This window comes from Syngnathus floridae, chromosome 8 (assembly GCF_059516105.1).
Source record: "Syngnathus floridae isolate MCC-2025c chromosome 8, RoL_Sflo_1.0, whole genome shotgun sequence".
NCBI classification, from domain to species: Eukaryota; Metazoa; Chordata; class Actinopteri; order Syngnathiformes; family Syngnathidae; genus Syngnathus; species Syngnathus floridae.
Genome location: NC_142420.1, coordinates 1459225 through 1482306, shown reverse-complemented (window position 1 = coordinate 1482306; position 23082 = coordinate 1459225). Strand labels below are relative to the sequence as shown.

General features: G+C 47.3%; 2 protein-coding genes across 11 annotated transcripts in view; one reads left to right on the top strand and one right to left on the bottom strand.

Annotated features, from left to right (window-relative positions):
- Window positions 1-3357: 3357 nt before the first annotated feature.
- Window positions 3358-23082, bottom strand: part of LOC148393839 (histone deacetylase 4-like) — a 45411-nt gene continuing 25686 nt past the window's right edge. For 7 of the 10 annotated variants that reach the window (XM_088382488.1, XM_088382489.1, XM_088382490.1 and 4 more), the window contains 16 exons: window positions 22022-22129; window positions 20530-20585; window positions 20353-20440; window positions 19462-19581; window positions 19305-19402; window positions 16945-17063; window positions 16398-16531; window positions 12920-13004; window positions 12507-12648; window positions 8273-12407; window positions 7858-7896; window positions 4665-6254; window positions 4411-4472; window positions 4060-4179; window positions 3676-3855; window positions 3358-3610 (listed from right to left, as the gene is read on the bottom strand). In XM_088382488.1, the coding sequence (XP_088238614.1) occupies window positions 12368-12407; window positions 12507-12648; window positions 12920-13004; window positions 16398-16531; window positions 16945-17063; window positions 19305-19402; window positions 19462-19581; window positions 20353-20440; window positions 20530-20585; window positions 22022-22129 (990 nt within the window). In that variant the 3' untranslated portion in view covers window positions 3358-3610; window positions 3676-3855; window positions 4060-4179; ... (2 more) ...; window positions 7858-7896; window positions 8273-12367. Of the gene's footprint in view, window positions 3611-3675; window positions 3856-4059; window positions 4180-4410; window positions 4473-4664; window positions 6255-7300; window positions 7575-7857; window positions 7897-8272; window positions 12408-12506; window positions 12649-12919; window positions 13005-16397; window positions 16532-16944; window positions 17064-19304; window positions 19403-19461; window positions 19582-20352; window positions 20441-20529; window positions 20586-22021; window positions 22130-23082 lie in introns of all 10 variants that reach the window. The other 3 variants (XM_088382482.1, XM_088382484.1, XM_088382483.1) reach the window with 3 other exon arrangements.
- LOC148393841 (twist-related protein 2-like) lies at window positions 4480-7658 on the top strand. The gene is made up of 2 exons (XM_088382512.1): window positions 4480-6245; window positions 7342-7658. The coding sequence occupies exon 1, from the start codon at window positions 5650-5652 to the stop codon at window positions 6205-6207; it is 558 nt and encodes a 185-aa protein (XP_088238638.1). The 5' UTR covers window positions 4480-5649; the 3' UTR covers window positions 6208-6245; window positions 7342-7658.

Sequence of the window (23082 nt, the reverse complement as noted above, 5' to 3'; positions counted from 1 at the left end):
ATCACAAAAAAACACCACACAAACACACCACAAACACCACAAAAACACACCCAAAAAACACCACACAAACACCACACAAACACACCACAAACACTTCAAAAACACACCCAAAAAACACCACACAAACACACCACAAACAACACACAAACACACCATAAACAACACACAAACACACCACAAAAACACCACACAAACACACCACAAACAACACACAAACACACCACAAACACCACACAAACACACCACAAACACCACAAAACACACCCAAAAAACACCACACAAACACACCACAAACAACACACAAACACACCACAAACGTCACAAAAAAACACCACACAAACACACCACAAACACCACAAAAACACACCCAAAAAACACCACACAAACACCACACAAGCACACCACAAACACTTCAAAAACACACCCAAAAAACACCACACAAACACACCACAAACAACACACAAACACACCATAAACAACACACAAACACACCACAAAAACACCACACAAACACACCACAAACAACACACAAACACACCACAAACATCACAAAAACACACCCAAAAAAACACCACGAAAACACACCACAAACACCACACAAACACACCACAAACAACACACAAACACACCACAAAAACACCACACAAACACACCACAAACACCACAAAAACACACCCAAAAACACCACACAAACACACCACAAACAACACACAAACACCACAAAAAAACACCACACAAACACACCACAAACACCACAAAACACACCCAAAAAACACCACAAAAACACACCCAAAAAACACCACACAAACAACACACAAACACACCACAAACACCACACAAACACACCACAAAAACACCACACAAACACACCACAAACAACACACAAACACACCACAAACATCACAAAAACGCACCCAAAAAAACACCACGAAAACACACCACAAACACCACACAAACACACCACAAACACCACAAAAACACACCCAAAAAACACCACACAAACACACCACAAACACCACAAAAACACACCCAAAAAACACCACACAAACACCACACAAACACACCACAAACACTTCAAAAACACACCCAAAAAACACCACACAAACACACCACAAACAACACACAAACACACCACAAACAACACACAAACACACCACAAACACACCACAAACAACACACAAACACACCACAAACATCACAAAAACACACCCAAAAAAACACCACGAAAACACACCACAAACACCACACAAACACACCACAAACACCACACAAACACACCACAAACACCACAAAAACACACCCAAAAAACACCACAAAAACACACCCAAAAAACACCACACAAACACACCACAAAAACACCACACAAACACACCACGAACACCACAAAAACACACCCAAAAAACACCACACAAACACACCACAAACAACACACAAACACACCGCAAACACCACAAAAACACACCCAAAAACACCACACAAACACCACACAAACACACCACAAACACCACAAAACACACCCCAAAAACACCACAAAAACACAGCCAAAAAACACCACACAAACACACCACAAAAACACCACACAAACACACCACAAACACCAAATAAACACACCCAAAAACACCACACAAACACACCACAAACACCACACAAACACACCACAAACACCACAAAAACACACCCAAAAAACACCACACAAACACACCACAAACAACACAAAAACACACCCAAAAAAAACACCAAACAAACACACCCAAAAACACCACACAAACACACCACAAACACCAAACAAACACACCACAATCACCACAAAAACACACCCAAAAAACACCACACAAACACACCACAAACAACACAAAAACACACCCACACAAACAACACACACACACAACACACACACCACACAAAACCTAACCCTAACCACACACATCACACACACACCACACAACACCCAAACAACACCCACACAACACAAACCCTAACCCACCACACAAACCCTAACCCTAACCACACACATCACACACACACCACACAACACCCACACAACACACCATACAAACCCTAACCCTAACCCACCACACACATCACACACACCACACAACACCCAAACAACACCCACACAACACACCATACAAACCCTAACCCTAACCCACCACACACACACAACACACACACACCACACAAACCCTAACCCACCACACCACACAAACCCTAACCACACACACCACACAACACCCACACAACACACCATACAAACCCTAACCCACCACACAAACCCTAACCCTAACCCACCACACCACACAAACCCTAACCCTAACCACACACATCACACACACACCACACAACACCCAAACAACACACCATACAAACCCTAACCCTAACCCACCACACACATCACACACACACCACACAACACCCAAACACCCACACAACACACCATACAAACCCTAACCCTAACCCACCACACACACACAACACACACACCACACAAACCCTAACCCACCACACAAACACACACCACACAAACACACCACACAAACCCTAACCCTAACCCACCACACCACACACCACACAAACCCTAACCACACACATCACACACACACCACAAACCCTAACCCACCACACACACACACAACACACCACACAAACCCTAACCCACCACACAAACACACACCACACAAACACACTACACTAACCCTAACAACACCCACACAACACCCACACCACACAAACCCTAACCCTAACCACACACATCACACACACACCACACAACACCCAAACAACACACCATACAAACCCTAACCCTAACCCACCACACACATCACACACACACCACACAACACCCAAACACCCACACAACACACCATACAAACCCTAACCCTAACCCACCACACACACACAACACACACACCACACAAACCCTAACCCACCACACAAACACACACCACACAAACACACCACACAAACCCTAACCCTAACCCACCACACCACACACCACACAAACCCTAACCACACACATCACACACACACCACAAACCCTAACCCACCACACACACACACAACACACCACACAAACCCTAACCCACCACACAAACACACACCACACAAACACACTACACTAACCCTAACAACACCCACACAACACCCACACCACACAAACCCTAACCCACCACACACACACCACACAAACCCTAACCCACCACACACAAAACACACACACCACACAAACCCTAACCCTAACCCACCACACAAACACACACCACACAAACACACCACACAAACCCTAACCCTAACTCACCACACACACAACACACACACAACACACACCACACCCACCACACGCCACTAAATATCAATGGCAACATTTCGGGATTGATTTAATGAATTTGTGTCAAAGAATTCTGAATTTGTTTCAGTATGCAGCCCTCGAGCAGACATTGGGACACTGCTGGTGTAATTTAAAAAAAAACAAAAAAACATTTCACACGTTGAAGCTGCGCAGGTCGACGCCTCCAGGGAAGCGGGGGCTCTCCCTCAAAACTCGGTGACTTCAGAGCGATGCCACAGCGGTCCGTTCACCTCTGATCAGATCGGGCCACATCCCGGTCGTCATCTGCAGAAACAGAAACAAATGTTAGAAACTCAAAGAGCACCCCAAGTTGTCGGTCACTTGCTTACTTGATCACAGCGGCTAGCTACTATTGGTGACCGTCGCCCGGTCGGATGGGGCCGTGCGTTGCCCCCCCCCCCCCCTTTTGCGTCCGGCCTGCAAATGGCAGAACATGCAATGAGTTGGGCGCTGCTCGCATCATTACGTCTTCCTCGTGGACCGGCTCGCCCAAACACCGCCCCCTACACCTAGAGGACAAAGGACACACAGCTTAGATCAATCATATTGTAGTAAGTTATGATAAGTGATCAAAATCATAGTTCATATTTTAATTTCATACATTCTAAGTAGAGTTGTACATTTGAAAAAATATAGAATCATTACATTGTAGTCAATTATGAGAATTATTCAAGATTATAATTCATATTTTAATTTCATCATCTACAACTCACCTCACATTGGACAGATGATCCGGGTTGGCGGCGGCCAAAACGGGAGAAAATAACCCGCGCAAAGGTTTGTTGCGTAACGGAACGGGGGCGGGCGCCATCTTTGAATGGATTCGGTCCGATCTGGACATGACGTAACATATTCGTTACATTCACCAGTTTGCATGACACGGAAATGGCACACGCATAATATAAAGTAATTAAAAAAAGGTTTAGTTGACCAGAGTCAAACTAACATTTCCTATAGTCAGACAAACACGCGCTTATCGGCGGCGTCATTTACGAACCTTCTACAAACAAACGAATGAAAAAATGCGGGCCAGCATTAAAATAAATAAATAAATAAAAATTTACCTCCGGGCCCACCGTCGCGGTGGACGTGACGTTGCCTGCCGAGTCACGAGAGTACGACAGTCCTGCGACAAACAAAATAAAAAAAGGCTCGTGAGAAAAGGCAACAAAGCACACATTTTGGGGCCGATTTGAAAACTCTCCTTGCGGTCTCCCCAACTTCGACGCCTACAGTCGCCGCGTGAAAATCCTCCGACAAACAAACATGGCGTCCGTCGTGAGAGACGGCAAGAAACGACAAACATTTGCTCCCTTACCTGAGAAAATGCCACGCGCTCGGTGGCACCTGCATTTGAGAACTCCCCTTGAGCGCGAAAGCCGTGCAACAAACACGGCGTCCGTCGTGACAAACGGCAGGAGACGACAAACATTTGCTAGCATGCTAGCTTACCTGAGAAAGCGTCCGCCGCGCCGCCGCGCGCTCGGTGGCACCTGCATATGATAACTCCCCTTGAGCACACCTGTCTACCTAGAGCCCTGACGTCACATCCGTCACATCAACGAATCAGTCAGTGAATATGTTCCGTCTCTTGACGTAAACTACGTAAGCCAGAATGTAGAAAAACCGTGTGCACATTCTGGCGGCGCTTGAAGTAATGTGAGCCATGTCTGCAGAATAAACATGACATGTCAGATGAAGAGCTGGACCTGGAGCTGACAAACAACATGTATACCGGCGTATACGTATGCATGGACTTTGCTCTCCGTTGAGGTGCAATTTTGAAGCCTGTGATGAAAGATTGATCTTCTTGTCTCTGTTTGTTATCCTTATGATGGACTGATTTGGTTGAAGTGTAGCATTTGATGGCGATGGGGCCTTGTTTAGTGAGGTTGCAAAGGTGACATTGGAATAACCGAGTGAAAGAATTCAAGAAAGTTCCAGAGTTGCACTGTCGTGAAGAGGCAGGAGGGCGCATGCAGGCTCCCCCTCCAGCTGCAAAAGCCCTCCCCTTCCAGCCTCCAAACTATTTAGCATCCCAACCAGGGATGAGGTTTCCCCCCCAAAAAACACTTGGGGAAAAACTTCCTGCGCGAGGAGAAGGCATGCCAAAGTGCACTCGGACGCCTTTGAAGTAAGCCAGGGCAGGGCGCGCGCGGAGGGCTTCGGCTTCTTCCTCCCATCTTGTCGGATACTTTTTTCTTTTTTGTGGGGCGGCGGGGGGGCTTTTGCAATTCGTCACCACGGCTTCCAAGGTGGACGTCGCGTTCCCCTCGCTACCCTTGCATTTCTTCAAGCGAGAAATGGAAGAGGGTTCCGGATCCCCGGTGTCCCCGGCGGACAGCCTGGGCACCAGCGAGGAGGAGGCTGAACGCCGACGGCCCGGCAAGCGCTGCGCCCGCAAGCGGAGGCCCAGCAAAAAGTCCGGCGGCGGTGGCGGCGGTGAAGACAGCTGCGGCAGCGGGGGCAGCGGCGGCAGCGGAGGCGGAAGCCCGGCGCCCCTGAAGCGCAGCAAGAAGCCCAGCCCCAGCGTAGTCGGCACCGCCGGGACCCAGTCGTACGAGGAGCTGCAGAACCAGCGGGTGCTGGCCAACGTGCGCGAGCGCCAACGGACGCAGTCGCTCAACGAAGCCTTCGCGTCTCTGCGTAAAATCATCCCCACGCTGCCTTCGGACAAGCTGAGCAAGATCCAGACGCTCAAGTTGGCGTCGCGCTACATCGACTTCCTGTGTCAGGTGCTGCAGAGCGACGAGATGGACAACAAGATGTCCAGCTGCAGCTACGTGGCCCACGAGAGACTCAGCTACGCCTTCTCCGTCTGGAGGATGGAGGGCGCTTGGTCCATGTCCACCTCGCATTAAAGGCGTCGAGGGCGCGCGCCGGGTGCGATGCCAAAGAGGTGCGTCGCCTGCCACACACGTCACGCAGCACATTTACATTCTTCACCCCAACGCGTGCTTTAAAGCTCCCTCAAAAGAAGGCCCAGTCATGCACTTTTTTTTTTTTTTTTTTAAATCTCAGTTGCACATTTCTCAGAGAAACTAATCATTTTGGATCCCTTCATTTTTTCCCAAGACGTTTTGCTTAGTATTTTGTTCACAACGGGAACGCCCCTGGGTGTGATAAGATCTTTTTTTTTTTTTTTTTTTACCCGGTCGCCCTTTTATCATTAGATCACTTATTATCTTAGTTCGACATTATGCTCCTATAGAGCCTAGTGTTGGCAATATTATCGGCCATTTGTATATGTTGCTTGCGGGAAGGATACATATTCGAAAATAGAAAAAGTGGAGGGGAAATAGAAAAATCTTTTAAAAGAATGTTTAAAAATAAAAATGTCAACAAATAAAAGGGAAATCAGATTGTGTGAGAAATATAAGGCATTGGTGGCTGAAAGCTATTTTTTTTGTTTTCAATCCGAGTCCATTAATTACATCTAATGTTGAATAGTGTTTATGAAAAGACAATTTTCTTTTACGCAGCAGGCATTTGCTTTTTACCTCGTCGTTTTTTCGCGTGCATGCATGCTGGCTGCAACAGGCCATGCATTGATTGCTGTGTGCGCACCGCAGGAAGGAGTGCAAAAACGAACTGCATGGCGGCCAGGACAAAATGCACCATTACCGTGTTAAACGAACAGGCCGTGATAGTTGCAAGATCCAAGAAACCAATTCGAATCATCAGTTCTTTCCAGAAAATAATCGGTAGAATAGCGTCAAAATATTCCACAAGGCGAGTCTAAAATATGATTTGTCACAATAAATACAAATTAAACCTGCATTTGTGAGTTCTTGTCAAGTCTGCATCGCCCCTTTTTCAAAACTCAATTATGTAACAAAAAAAAGGCTTAAGACGTTCAGAAAATGAACAAATGGAAATCTCGCTCAAAGACGTCATGCACCGTTAATGTCAACAGTGAAGGTTAACGTTTCATGTCATTTGGATTTTGAACACCTTGAATGAAAGTTCATCCTGATCCACTTCTTCTCTTGCAGACTGTCGTCGAGACCCAAATGGACTAGCACGAAGAGCCCGTGGACGTAATGTGCCGCCCTGGCGTGCATTGAGAAGCGTCACCCGCGCATGCGTGGCCGCAGCCAGCACACGTGACGTTGTCCACTTGCTGTCAGGTGACAGCAAAAGTCAAAAAGAAGGATGCAAATCTATTTCACTTGTTCCCGGACATGTCGAAATGTCTACAGAATGATGTCCAAAGTGCGCCTATAGCCTGCAAAGGGACCAAACACGTGATCCCCTTCAAGTCTTTTTTTGTACATTTTGCTTATTTATTAAAACATATTTTTGAAGGAAACCTTGTGCAGCTTTTTTTTTTTTTTTTTTTTTTATGTGGCAAGGAGAATTTTTCAACTGAGAAACAATTACTGGCCCACACTTGTGCTGATTACATTTCCATGTATGCAGCATTCATTATGAGGGCCAAAATACAAAGTTTGCCCTTGGATAATGGAGCGCCCCCCCACCCCACCCCACCCAATAATCATAAAACTCACCTTTATTAACAGCAGAGGGAACTTGAGCCACTTTCAACCCTGAACACATTAAAAAAAAAACGGGTGGTAATGAGCTGAAAGCAAGATCAAAACTACAACATAGAAAATACACACATCACACACACATGTACAGAAAAGTATAGCCTCACACCTGGCATTATTTTTCTCTCATAATGTATGGCGTTTTAGTCTTCATCAAAACGTTCGAAATCATTTGTTGAATGAAGGTGATGTTTGATTTCACACAGCATTTTTTTAAACAAAAAAAATGACCTTGATGAAAAAAAAACTAATCTAATCAGATACAGAAATGCATCATACATGTTTTTGCTAGTGTTTACAAAGGTCGCAGCTGGCGCGTGATGTGACTTTGCATTGTTGGTGTAAAAAAAAAAAAAAAAAAAGAAAGAAATGCCTGCGGTTGCTTGAGCTGTGTCGTTGAAATAGGAGACGGTCAAAAGGACGAGCTGCACTCCAAAAATGCTTGACGCCGCAGAGCCGAAGCATTCTCAAGGTAAGCAGAGCTGCATTGAATTGTCTTGCACATTAACAGTGTTACCGTTCACTTTTTTTGTGCTGGACCTTTGGCGCTGGTTCTCGCTCGCCGCCGGCCACCCCCGCTTCTCGGCGGGAGCCCGTTTGATACGGGCTCATTATTCCGGGCCCTCGCATCTGAGCGGCTCCCAATCACCCGGGGCCACGCTGCTCGGCTGGGGCCGGAGATCCAGATGTTTCCTGTAAAAACGGCACGGAAAAACGCGACGACATTTTCATTCGCCTCCCACGGCCGGCTTGCGTTGTGCTAACTACATTTCGTCCGTAGAAAGAAGCAGAACAACAACATGGGACTTGTTTCTTTTACCCAATTCCTATTTGGACTTGGTGGCCTCTTAACAGAAAGAGTTCAAAATCGGTGAATTGATGGGGAGTGTGTCATGCCAAGCCAAGAGGCAGCGTAGTCTGGGCTGTTGCACAAATTTCTTTGCTTCCTTTTCCATGACGAGCATCCCTGAAGTAATCAAGCCTCATCAGCCTCTTTTGCTTTGGCACATTGCTCTGACAGTTTTACCTCAGCACGGAGCATCTTGCAAGCGGATCTAACTTAAGCGTCCGTGTTGTCAGCCAAACAATAATTACAGTTTTTACGAGCAGAGCGCTCCGACCGAAATACCAAATCTAACCGGGGAATATTTTCAAGGCTTGTTGTAGCGGCAACAAGCGATCCAGCGTGTAAACAGAGCGAGTCCTTCGTTTTCACTCTGCTTGTTTCAGGGCCCGATGGAGGCGGTCCAGGCGTTTTGTTTTCCACATCAACGATGAGCAACGTTCTCCCCTGGGCTCATCAGCGACAACCACGGCCGGCCGCAGAGGTCAACGCCAGTCGGAAGGGTCGCGCTATTTCAGGAGCTTTTACGTGCAGGCCGTGCCGGACCACCCCCGGAGAGACGGGGGGGGGGGGAATGAAGCCAAAATAACCGAGCTTCCCCTGTTTCTAAAGAGACGGAATGGACAGCAACAAAAAAGGTGATCACTTGTTTTTCACACCAAAGTCGTCAAACAAGATGGGGCAAAAAGTAAGGGGCCTAAAGCTAAGCCTGCGGTCTACCTTTTCCAAGTCTGTTTTGCGACCGCTCCAAAAACGATTGTCATGAGCGTCATCTGTAATTAGTCACGCTGGCCCGAGCGGCATCACTCATTTAGACACTGAAACCTGCAATTAAAATGTGCTGTGTGATGAGTCCAGCTGGGTGGACACACACACACACACACACACACACACACACACACACACACACACACACACACACACACACACACACACACACACACACACACACACACACACACACGCGCGCACGCACACACACCCGGGTGGCTGCGTAATGATAGAGCCAACTGACAACGGCAGACGCTGAGGCCGCAGACCGCAATGTCACAGTGAGGAATCAAGTGGAAAAAAAACCAAGATAGCGAAGGCGGGGCTTTGGTATTGCCATCATTCAATCTGTCATGACGTTTGTGCGCTTTGTTGTGGCGACCCGACCGCCATCTTGCGGGCAGGCCTCCAGGAAGAAGGAGGCTTCTCCACCTCCCCGGTGACCCGACTTTGCGGCGGGGTCACGGGGTGACGTGTCCGCATGCGGTGGCGATGATGAATGCGGGCACACCCGATAATCGGATGTCTCCAAACGATTAACCTGAGTGATTCTCCTGCGGTGTGGAGTGTGCTAAAAAAACTTCCCAATCTCCTCAGAAAACGATCACAATGTTTGCAAAGGGCGAGTAGTCGAAGCTTCGCAAAGCGATTCTTCTGAGTTGTGGGCTGCCTTACGAGTATTTTCTTCGTATTCATCATTAGCATAGCCCACTTTAGCTTAGCTGAAGGTGCACGACGGGTTAGGTCGTTTGGAGCTGGCGCATTCTTGAGCGCCGTCTCCCTTCCTGGCTCGTTGCTTTCTGCAAATATTGTCCGTTAAGCTCGGTGGCTTTGCCTTTCACGCGACGCGGCGTCCCAATGATTTACACAATCTGAGGAGCTAACAAAGGCAGACGCGATGGCGGCGGCTATTGACACTCTTACTCTCTTAATTCCGAGTCGCGGTGAGACAAAAGCGGTGCCGGAATGCGTGTTTATTTGAGGAGGAGCTGGAGGTATTCCTATTTGCTTTTCAAACGTGTTGTCTTTGCGTTAGTTCCGCCACCGACGGGGATTCTCGTCTGTTTATTTGGAAACAAGCTCAAACCTTTGACCTTCGCCCATGGGTGGCACAACTAGCGTGGGACCCTCGGCGCTATTCCTCAACGCCAGTTAAAAATATGCTTTAGCCAGCCACTTGCTAAATATGAATTCTATTCATCCAATTTCTGGACAGTCCAAAGCCTGGTTGCTTGAGCTAAACCCATTCAGACGTTTCTGAAATGTAAAATCCAGATTTAATGTTGGTCTCAGTTTTTTTTGAATGACTCAAATGTAACAGGTGCCATATAAAAAAATGCATGTTCAGCAATAGACAAGGAGCGTTTGGAAAAGTACAAATATGTGCAAGACTACGGGAAGCAGACAAGCCGATGGGAACCGACGCATCCCAAATGACGGCGCGTAAAAAAAGAAAAGAAAAGACAAGCAGTCGACAGCAAAATGGAAGCGAGGACAACAAACGGCGTCTTCAGGAGGCCTACTATGTACACGCAACATACTCATTATACAATATAATCATTTCTTTTTCATATATAGTATACAACTCTACTATGAACAGACAATGCACAATTGTATACAAAGTAGAAACACCCCCCCCCCCCCCACACACACACAAACCCTTCAGTCCATTTCCAGACCCTCATCAGTCTTGTCAGCTTTGTGACGCAACACAAGGCAATACGTATCAACAAAATATACACAATGAGAAACAAAAAGCTCACAACATCCCTGCAACGGTGCACAAAAAAAAAATTTGTGCTCGCAAAATTGATGTCAAAATGTCCAACAAACAACAAAAATCCACTTTTGAGAGCTAACGATATCAATGTTGGGGCAAAGATGAAAGTTGCGCAAGATAAGGCAACTTTGATGAGACTCCAGTGTTGGGCTAATAAACTCATAAGAAGAAGCCACAAAAAATGCAAGCTGCTTGCAAAATGTACTTTTGGATCAATAACGTGAAGCCTGTCCAATAGCAATTTGATTCGTGCAAGACGCTTTTCTTCTTCACACGTTACAACGTAAAACCGAATTAATAACGTCCAATTTGTGTCTCTGTTTGAAAGCTACGCTATCGCTAATGTTGGCTTTCTATTTATCAGTGCATGCTACGTGTAAGTGCCTCCAATGGACGTTTGGATCTCACCTACCAAGATGAGACTGGAAGAAAATAAAAAAAAAAATAAGGCCATTTAAGTAAGTAAGCCTCAAAGGTTGACAAGGCAAGTTTGGTGATGCACACACCCGATGTGTCGCCGAGTCGTGTGGAATTGGGAGACGCCGCTATTTTGGAGCCCCTTTTTAAGGCAAAGCAAGTATCCAAAAATATCCCCCAAAAATGAAAAAAACTAAAAAAAGGCACAAATGCACTCTTCTTCCACACTGTCAGCCATTTTGGAATGAGAACGACCATATAAGACGTTGGAAAAAAATGTCACCCAATTGATCTCTTTGTTCCATTCAGATAATGAAGCTGGGGAAAATGCGGGAAGGTTCCAACCTAAGTGCACAATCACATTCTTCACGACCACTTTTGATGAAAACGTGCTCAAGGATGCGGCTGGTCCGTCTGTATTGTGTCCGTTGTTGACTGGCGTTCAACAAAAAAAAAAAAAATCGTGTGTCACTCTAGCGTGGGGAAAAGTACTGGCGCTAAAGATGCTCGTGCTCTTCCACTCGTTTCCATTTGTACATTTCAAGATAATGCTTTTGACTTGTGCCGACCTGTCCTGTCCTGTCTTGTCCAGTACGCGGCGATGACATGGGCCCAAGTGGCAAAGTCTCAGTGCTGGAAAAGGCAAACGGGGACGTTTACATGGGGGCGTCCTCTTCCATTGGTTCCTCTTCAGTCCTGTGCGCACACACATTAGAAATGAGCACATCCAGAGATGACACTTTGCCAATTACGTCTTTGGGCCTCCTCATAGAAAAGCATTTAGAGCAAACGTACTTCTTTCCAAAGTGCTTGTTGGCGACGGAGAGCGAGGCCATAGCGGAGACGGTTTCCGCCTCGTCCGCGTCTCGCCGTAGGGCTTCGCTCAATGAGCAAGCCAGTGTGGAGGCAGAGCGTTGTAGTGAGCACCAGTATTTACCTGGGCGCAAACCAAACAAGATTTGGTGAAAAGAAAAAAAAAAGAAAAAAATCACAGAAAAAAAATGTGTGAAAAAAATCCACACATAAAACAAAAAAAATATACATTTAAAAAAAAAAAAGAAAAAAAGAATCACACACAACCTCCAAAAAAAAAAAAATCCTAAAAATAAATGACCCATTTTTTTGCATTTGATTTCCATGCAGACTTTTGTGTGATTTTTGATACAACAGCACATTGACGCATAAGACAATTACAGTTGTTCACTCACTGTGAGCTTCAAGAACTTTCTCCATCGAGTGGACGGCGTTGGCGTTTGGTCTCTGCTGCAAGACCTCGTCAGGAATGGGCTCCAACTGAAAGGAAAAAATGAAATGAGGGCCATCGCCACATGACTCTGCAATCCTTTTGTGTATTTAAAGATGGAGACTCATGTAGCAAATTTAGACCACGTTTAATGGTCTATGCTTTGGCTCGTTTCATTGATGTCTTTTGAGCGCCTCTTCTGTAAATTGTGATGAGCTCACTGATGAGGCCGACTCAAGCTGCGCATTCTTGCTGCATTTGAATTGGCACCACTATTTGTAAGCGATCCACCAGTAACTCTCCTCCCAGCTCACCTCTGGATGTGAACTCGCAGAACTATGACCAAAATAAAAGACAATATGCTCTTTGTACTGTGACCCACCCCAAGGACACAGACATGGAAACTGCTTGCTCACACCAAATTATACGCGTGTAGACAAACACGTACTACATGGCGAATTTTGTCATGATGCCGCAACCTTATTGGCTGCCAATCAATCAAGTGGATTGCAAAGAGAGATGAACACACGTTCATGTTGGCCGTCGGCGGGCAGGCAAGAGCCAAAGAGGAAGATGTCAAGGGCAAGTTGGCTGCCTTCCACCAGGTCAGAATAGTTCTTTTAATTTGAACAAACAGTGTGCGGGGGGGTCCGTAGCGGTGGAAGGAAGAGGCAGTGCAGGGAGAGGGATACTTTAATCCATCCGTGTCACGCCACGCTACATCACGAGCGCAGGAAAGGAGCGGGTACTTGTGCATGGACACACGTGACCTACGGCTACTTTGCAAACATTTCAAAGCGAGACGGAAGCCGCCCATTGTATCTGAAAAGAGATCCGTCGGAACGAACCGTTTTCAAAAACAAGACAATATTGTTGTAGTCTTGAAGAGTTTTTTCCCGCAAGCCAGAGTGGTCCACTATTTGGTTGCAAAGTCATCTTTGAGCCTTCAGGCACAAGCCCAAAACGATTTGCCGTAACCCCCAGCCCGTCAAAACCAGACGAAGCCCGCTCGCTTGAGCTTTCCGTCAAACGGAGGTCAGGGGTTCTCTGGGGTTTCACGGGGGCTCACCTCAGCCAGCGCTCGGAAGGGGGGTGGGGTGGGCGGTCTGTCTGCATGACTGACAGCCGGGCCCCATGCTTATAAACTTTAATGGCTCATGTCAGGGTCCTCTGGGGGTCCCCACCTGGCAGGAATGGCTACAGAGAAACCCATAAGGTCCACCAATCCGTCGGTGGTATGAAAAGAAGACGACGAGAACAGTTTGAAGACTTCTACGACACGTTGACTGATGTCCTGGCACGCCGCAGCTAGACGCCGCAGTGAGACGCCGCGGAAAGCCACGAGCTACGAGCGAGGAATGTGCGCCGGTATAAACATTCCAGGGGGAGGCTGAAACAAAAACAGTGGAAAGAGGTGGGATTCCACTTGTTCAGCAAAAGAAAAAGGCCGCACAAGGCGGCCATTGTTTACGGTTGCGGCGGCCTACATGTGTTAGCGGTCACCAAAACCTGTTGATTATGTCATGCTAAGTGAGCGGGGCGAAACGGCGTGTGGCGAGCAAAGCAGGTGATCTTTTCCACTGCTGGGCCCCGAGAGGGGACAGGTGAATTTGAGCGTCTTACTGTAACCGGAGCAAAAACATGCCCAAAAAAGGCACAGACGGGTGCAAGCCATTAGCATATTAGCCTGTTGTTTATCAAATCATTGCTAACAAGCGTGCGTCTATGCGTCTGTTTGCTAGCAATCATAAATTAGCTCACTCGGAAGGCCAGTAAAAGTACGAGCGACGCAGGTCAAAGGGGTCAAGCAGAAATAGAAACTTTCAAAATGGGTCTTTGATTGAATGCAAGAGTTGCTTTTTGGCAATTTGGCAGAAACAAAGAAACCTGCAGAGGACCGCAACCTCATTGGCTGTCAATTTAAAGTTCCCCATCTTGCCTGTCGTTTGACAGATCCAGAAACGTTCAAGCAAGAAAAAAAAGCACATGGAGCCGACCACGATTGACTCGTGAACTGGGAAAAGCCAAAAACCATCCAAGCCTTTTTTTTTTCTCTTCGGAACTGCAAAGCGCCATTGATGTTTTCCAGCCGCATTCCAGATCCATTACGGGGACCTTTGCTGATATTATGATAAAGCAGTTACTGGCTTCCTGTTTTGATACCATCAGGGATATTTCAGGCCTTTTCCCGGTTGTCAGGTATCAAAATTCCGACAATCTAAACGTGCCCCCCCTCGCTGCTGCTGCTGACTGACATCACCAGAAATCAAGACAATTATATTGACGCTGACTCGCTTTCTGTTGGTTACGGTTCAACTTTCCTGAAGCGGTGTTAGTTTTGTGAAGCTATGCTCTAGCTACATTCAAAAAGCCGAGCTAACAATGCCGGACAATTTAGCCAAGTGGCTTGTTATGATAGACGTGACCATTACATTTCTTGTCTGTAGATCAATTGGTTGTCAGAGGCTTTTTTTTTATCCCCAAACTTTTCCAGGGGCTGCTGCCATGCAAACCTTCAGGCATGTTTGAAAAGAGCATCAGCCGTTCCAAGTGGGCAATTAGAAACTCCTTGCATGATGCAAAAACAGAATCCATCATAAAAGCAGCATGAAAATAACCCAGGTTGGTTTCCTCACGCTCCACTTCAAACAATTACCTCATTTCCCCGTCCGATCTGATCCCAAGGCCTGGACTGACCTCGCCGAAAGAGGTGCGAGGCTAACCGCTTTCAGATGTGCGTCGGCCAGCGAGCGGGGCGGCCCCATGGGGCAATTGACGCTCGACGCCTCCTGCCTATTTTCACATTTGCAGCTCTACGCGCCACTCGTCCATTGACCTCCTGACGGGGGGGGAAAAAAAAAACCGCCGCCACGTCTGGTGCTCGGCAGGCTGCCGAAACTCCTGATCCGATTCAGAATTTTTGAAGCAGTTGTCCTTCACTTGCAAAGTCCTCAGTACTAACTTCACAGCACAAGCTAGCTTTGCTAACTCTTGGCGCAATGGCTGACTAAGCGGGACTAAATCTCTAATGATGAAAAAATATTAACTGGAGCACATTTGGACAGCAAGAGATGTAAAGTTAACTTGGTTACATAATCTGGAGCCGAGTGCGAACTCGAGCTCCGCTAAGCCAAAAAAGTGGAGGCGGCTATTCTGTCGAGCGCCATGAATCGCAGCGCCGCGATCCAGAATCCAACCTACACACGCCCACAATTAACCTTTTGCCCGGGAAGCCTCTCCCAGTGCCGTCTTTCTGGCAGCCTCTGCTGACTTCCTGTCAAGCGTGAAGGACTCTATCTCCGTGTCGACAACGAGCTCGAAAGAAGAAATGCCTTGCATACGAAACCCAGTGAAATGTTTCAAAACAAGCAAACAATAGCTGTGATATGAGGCTTCTCTTTTTCCACACCAATGATGCCCCGCCTGGCTCTCTCTCATCTTACCTCGTTGCCGAGCAGAGCGGAGACGCAGGCCTCAGACGCGTCACATATGGCGGTGAGGTCATGGCCTCCCTCCAGGGCGAGTACCAGCCGACCTCCTGCCAGACCCATCAGCTGCCTGGTCAGGTAGCCGAAACCTGGATATGCAGGAAAACAGAGCGAGAGAGAGAGAGAAAAAAAAGTCAGGGGGAGGCTAATGAAGCTCCCACTTCCTTTCTGGAATTTGATCAAAGAAAACAAAAAAGTGGGCCTGCACATGGCTTAAAAGAAGAGAAACAATCCACAAGAGGTGCGCTGTGGATTTATTGGGGCCAAAAGGTGGCCAGAATATGAGGCAGGTTTCACGCTACAATATACGCCTTGTGATGAAGCTGCAATCGAGGCTCCACACTGAGGGCCTAACATGTTCGAATGATCTCAAAACATGGTATAGCGAGGGCCTTCTGCAGTTTTCACTTGATGGCTATAGACGTCAAAGTTCAGTTTATAACTGGGCGGGCAGTGAATGAGTTAATTGTCACATGGCAAACCAAATCAATGGTGAACTTACATTTGCCGGTCAGCGTGTATCCACCCAAAGGCGGAGCATGTCCGTCCACGGGATCAAACCCAGATGATACCAGAACCATGTCTGGCGCAAACTCGTTGGCTATCGGCATCACCACCGTCCTACGAGGCAAATGCAGAAACTTTAAAACACCATGCAAATTTGTACCTAAAGAAAAATATGTACAACGTAAGGCAGGTGCGGAAACCTTAAATATGCCGCCAAAAGTTTTATCTCCCGGTCCCGTGTGGCCACATTTCATTAAGAGTTATTTTTGTCATGCAAAAAGGTTGGCGGAACGATACGGCCGCCGACGAGGCCAGACGTCGAGAGCTCCAAGAAACACAACGTTTCCTGAGAAAAGAACTGTCACTCCACCCATTCCGGAGCGCAATCAAAACCACAAAGTCCGGATCAGCAAATAATGATCCCTCAAAATTGATGACATTCCCTTTTGATAGCATCAAACCGGCTGGAATCTGCAAGTTGCTCTGTCAAGTCAAGTCAAAGTCACTGCTGAGCCTTCGAACGTATTTACCAAGAACTGAGAGACATAATGAACAGCAAAATATCACCGCTCAACTCTAAAAGATTTTTAAGCAAACACACACACACAGAGCAACTGTGCGTATGCGTGCACGGAAGCGAAAGTCACCACACGACCTTCTAGAAAGGGTAATTTTGAACATTTGCAAGCGGTAATAGAAGCTCCTTAAGTAGAAAGCAGAGCGAGGCCAGTTATAATTGCATGGACGTAAAGTAGAGGAGATACTTCTAAAAGTGGGATGGGTGTGGTCAATGACAACACTTTGTTGACACGCAGCGACTGTTGCAGGTTGGCCGACACGCCGCGGCCAATAAATGCGAGCGAGCTTCCATTTCAATCCAAGCGGCACAATCCGACGGGGACCGACAGTGTTTGAATAAAGCCGTTAAAAAGTGTGTTACTGTTCCTCGCGTACCGCAAGTTAACATTGATGTTTCATTCGCTTGGTGAGCGCTCACCACAGGGCCAAACACGTGGTTCCTGGCGACTTTTCGTGGCTAGGGCTCTGAACGCACATTTTCGAGAGGGGAACGAGGGAGTAGCTGACATTTAGGCGTGTAGTGTTGCTTCGTGGGGAGCGGCGGAGTACCACAGGGATCCGCCGTAGATCTTCGGAAGTTTCAAAAGGCCTTAGGGGCACGGTGACGATTCGCTGTTCGCCGAGGGAAAAACCTTGACCGCCACATTTACTCGGAAGTCCTCTTCTTCCAACCTTGAGCGATGAGGATGATAAAAGCAGCTGCTCTAATGACTGGTGCCTCCCTCCCACCCCAGCGGAATCAAACCTCGACATGTTCGGCAGGAAGAAGCTCCAGCAATGGCTTTGCAGACTGGCATGTGGGAGGAAGATGGAATTTGGAAGGAAGACTGATCTATTGACCATGTAGGTGTTTTTGGAACAAATTTCACAGAGATGCAAGTGGCTCCATTTGAAAGTTTTTTTTAGATAGGATCTGCAGTTTGGTCGCTTTGTTTATTTATCTATTATCTTTGAGAATGACGTTCTTCATGCAGAGCCCATTTTTTGTCACGGACACTCTTGCAGATGCTTGCTGTGCTTCATAAGAAAACTGCAGGTCCGTGTAATCATCTTTTACAATGTGCAAAAGAAGCCATGTTGGTATAAAGTCCAGCAAGAGCCGCCAACAATAAGCTCCATTGCCAAAGCTTCAGGGCTTCCCCCTTCGTTCATAAAAAACGTCGAGCAGGGCAGGAGACGAGAGAAGAGGGAATGAGAGAGTCGAGAAAAAAAATGCACTCACACGCACACTAACACTTCAAAGCCATGTCATCTGGCTCCGAGGAGAGCTGCTTTCAATTAACTTTAATTCTTCTCCCCTCTCATTGAGCAAGCCAAAAGAGAGCAGGGGAGAGCCAGCATGAGAGCGAGAGAGAGAGCGAGCTAGAGAGAGAGAGAGCTTCTGGATTTCATTACAGCCAATAATCTTATCTTTTTTCTTGCGGCTCAACCGCGATCCCCTGCAAACGCAACGTGGCACAAGAGGAAGCTTTGGGGCTACGGGCCGTCCGCCCATCCATCCATCCATCCATCCATCCATCCATCCATCCATCCATCCATCCATCCATCCATCCATCCATCCATCCATCCATCCATCCATCCATCCATCCGTCAGTCCGTCCGTCCATCCATACATCCGTCCATCCATCCATCCATCCATCCACCCATCGGCGGTCTTGGGCCGATATCGGCGTTAGTTACGTAAATAGTGTGACATCATGCCGGAAACATACACGTGTTCTTTCCATTATTCACGTCGGCCAATCAGCAGTGACAAGAAATTACAGGAAGTCTTACCTGAAAGCCGCCAAGTACTCGGCATCTCCCATGGGTGGTTCGAGTCCTCCGGTGAAGGCCATGTTCACGTTGAAGCCAGTACCGGGGCCGCTGCCGACCTAAAGTTGCCAGCGAGTCAGCGAGCAATTCATCAAGAAATACATTTTAGGAGTCGTACCTCATCGGGGGCGCCGCTCCCTGGGAAAAAGTTGCCGTCGTCGTAACGATGCAGCGACAGGTAAAGAACGCTGGGGTCCGAGTAGAAAGCCTGCTGAGTGCCGTTGCCGTGGTGAACGTCCTGGTTACGCAAAACAAAAACAGTCAGCTCACACTGTGAACGCGAACAGTCTAATCAAAACTAAATCTACTCAAGTGATGCACAAGATGATCAGAATTCCCTTAAAATGGCCGACTTCCTGTTCAATCTCAGGCCTTCAAACCAAGATGGCCGAATTCCAGTTCGATCTCAGGCCTTCAAACCAACGTGGCGGACTTCCTGATCAATCGTAGGCTTGCGTCCTTGCAATGGATACAAGTTCCAAAAAAAAAATCTGGTCGACAATATGGTGTCTATTAAAAGACTTGAGAATCTATTACGCAAGAATGTATTTCAATACACTCCAGTCAAAAAATGTCCCCGTTGTCTGGATGGTGGCAGAGCGGCGCGACAACGTGCTGGCGGGACGGATGGATGATCGTCCAGAGAGGAAATGAAAAGGCCCTTCAAAGGTTTCTGAGAATAGCCGCGAGCGGGGCCGCTCGCGCTCCACCTCGACGCGACCGCGGCGCGCTTCAAAAGCCTTTGGACCGACATATCCCGCTTAGGACGTGGCCGCTCACCTACTTAGCGGCACGCTGCACGACGAGTGCGGAAACGTGGCGACCCTTTCAAACAGCAGGTACCAACAAAATGTCAAAAAATAATAATAATAATAAATCACCGAGCAACAATGGCTCATTTGGATTTATTTTTCTGTATATCGCTTATGCAAAGAGAGAACAAAGGATCAATTTTCACATTTCCTCTACTGCTCGGGAGCCGCTTGGGAGTGTTTTGTCTGGAACTCACCCAGTCCACAATGAGGATCTTGCTGACATTGAGCCTCTGTTGCAGGAGCTTGGCCGCGATGGCCACCGAGTTGAAGTAACAGAATCCCCTGAGGACGGAGCCAAGTGAGACACAACGTCAACATTTTGCAAGTCACCAACTTTAAAGGACACACACACACACTGACAATTGACTTACATCGGCGTGCTCTCCTCGGCGTGGTGTCCGGGCGGTCGCACGACCGCAAAACCATTCTGGCAGAAGACAACAAAGTGCAGGTCACGCCAGTGCCTTTTCATATTTTTATCTATTTTCAAGCAGTACATTTTTTATTATTATTTATTCATTATTATTATTATTTGTTCATTTTAAAAAGAAATAAATATTTTATTTTAATATTTATTTTATATATTTTTTTTATTTGCCCAGCATTATGAAAGGCGAATATTGATTGGCAAGTCAATTAACATTATGCACCGCTAAATCATCTCCTTGCGCCTCAAAAATTTCCGTTTTGGGCCCATACATATGCAGACTCACACACACACACCACAGTGAGTTAAAAGTGTTTTTTTTTTTTTTCTTGAAGGCAAGTGTTTTTGGGGGACTCCCAGCGCTATAAGGGGACATGAGATAAATGTCCAGGTTGATGTTAAGTGAGGCAAGATGGACTAATGATGTTGAGGCAGCTGCTGTGGATTAGCAGCCAGTCGGGAGATTAGCCCACAGACAACTTGTACAGCTGCCTTGAGAAAAGAAAAAGAAAAAAAAAACGGCTGAGAGACACGAGCGACGTTATTTTTCCAAGTAGCAGAAAAATAGACCAAACGTTGAAACGTCACTTGGGACATAAACAAACACGGTCGCGAGGGGCGGCCAAGTGCGAGAGGAGACGATTTACGGCGTCCTGCGGCGTTGACAGTTGTTGGCGCAGGTGGAATTTGCTCATTGGGCTCCTCAGACGACCACGTGTGGAAGCTGGTGTGTGTGTGTGTGCACGCGCATGTGTTAAACTCAGGTTAAGCCGAGGGCAAGTCAATAACAGCCAACTTTAACCTCGCATTCATAATATTCACACAAGACGTGCGCTTCTACTCCTAGTTGGAAACAAAGTTGTTGATGTTTAAGAGGCAAAACCGTGGTAACCACTAGGCGGACCAGGATAATACTAATCTACTAAATCGACATTTTCTTTGCTATTTACAAATGTTCCCGACAGTCAATCTCCATTTATTTAAAAAAAAAAAACACACAACAGTGTGAACCAATTGTAATGCCCTAAGACACTGGTGTCAAACCCAAGGCCCGGGGGACCCGATACGGCCCGCCACATCATTTTATGCGGCCCGCAAAGGTGGGTGCTAAGCTAACGGCAAGCGCCAAGTCTGCTCAGCAGGTGGCCGCCGCGTGGGTGCAATAAAAGGGGCTCGTTAGTGGGAAGGGCCAACATGCCGCGCGGCGCCCTGCTGCCTTCAAACGCTAAGCAGCCGCTCGTCCAGACAAAGGACGGCTGGCTGGCTGGCTGGCTGACTGGCTGGCTGGCTGGCTGGCTGGTGGGCACCGTGGGATGGCGAAGGTCTGGCTCAAAATGGCCTCAACCGACAAATGGAATGCAGGAAATCTTCATCAACTAACCAAAGGAACCTAATTTGTTTGCTCTAACTAATTTTGAACATGTGAATGGACCAACCTTCAGCTCTCCCGACGCTACTTTAAAGACCAGTTCCACCACCGAGCCGACGGCCAGTCGAGCCGCGCTGGACGAATGGACCTCGTTCCAAATGGTGTCGCTGTCCACCTGGCAAAACACACACAGAGGATAACAAAATATATAAATAAAGAGGATAAAAATACATAGTGTCTGTTTAATTGTGTTGCGCCACCATTTGTGTTGCTTACAGCATCTCCTCATAGATGCATTTGGCAAGAGCACATTGCGTGAACAACTTCTGGGGTCTTTGAGGAGCAAGCATTGAGAGGAATCCATCGCTGGCAATTGTATTCAAGTCGGCTTGCAAGGGACCAATAGGATGGGAAAAGGGCCAAGATTTGGTGCTTCAAGGCAAGAAGTCATGTTTACGTGTGCATGATGTAAGGAGAAAGAAAAAAAAAAAGCGTGCTGCTGTGATGGAATGATGTTTCTCCTCAGGCTGACAGGCTAATTTGAGCCCCCCTTTCCTCTGTGAGCCAGCGTGTGCATTTTGTATGCATGTGTATGACAGGAAGACAACAATTTAGCTCCATTTGCCGTTATAAAGAGCAGAACTCAGCTCTGGCGCTTATTGTTCCCACCACAGTGAGCCGTAAAGGCCCGTGGGACGAAGGGAGGGAGGGAGGGCGGGGGTCAGGAAAGGGGAGGAGGATGGAGACGAGATGAAGAAAAACTTTCTTAATGGAGGTGCACATCGAGCCGCAGGTAAACGCCGCCGCGGCCGCTTGAAACTTGGCAAGAAAGCAAATCATTGTCCCGCTAATTTCCCAACACACTGTTATACAAACAACACACACTCGCACGCACGCACACACCTCTCAGGCACAACACATCTGGTTACAATTACAAACACAGCGGAAAGGCGAGCAACAGCTTTTGTTGCCTCCGGTGCTTGAGGGGGGCTCTGTGTGTGTGTGTGTGTGTGTGTGCGTGCCAGTGTGGTAAGATTGTGCGCGTGGGTGTTGTAATGGAATTATTATTGAGGCGGGGGACGCAGAGTGAGTGGCTGCTGCAAGTCAAGGACTTATTTGTTTACCCCA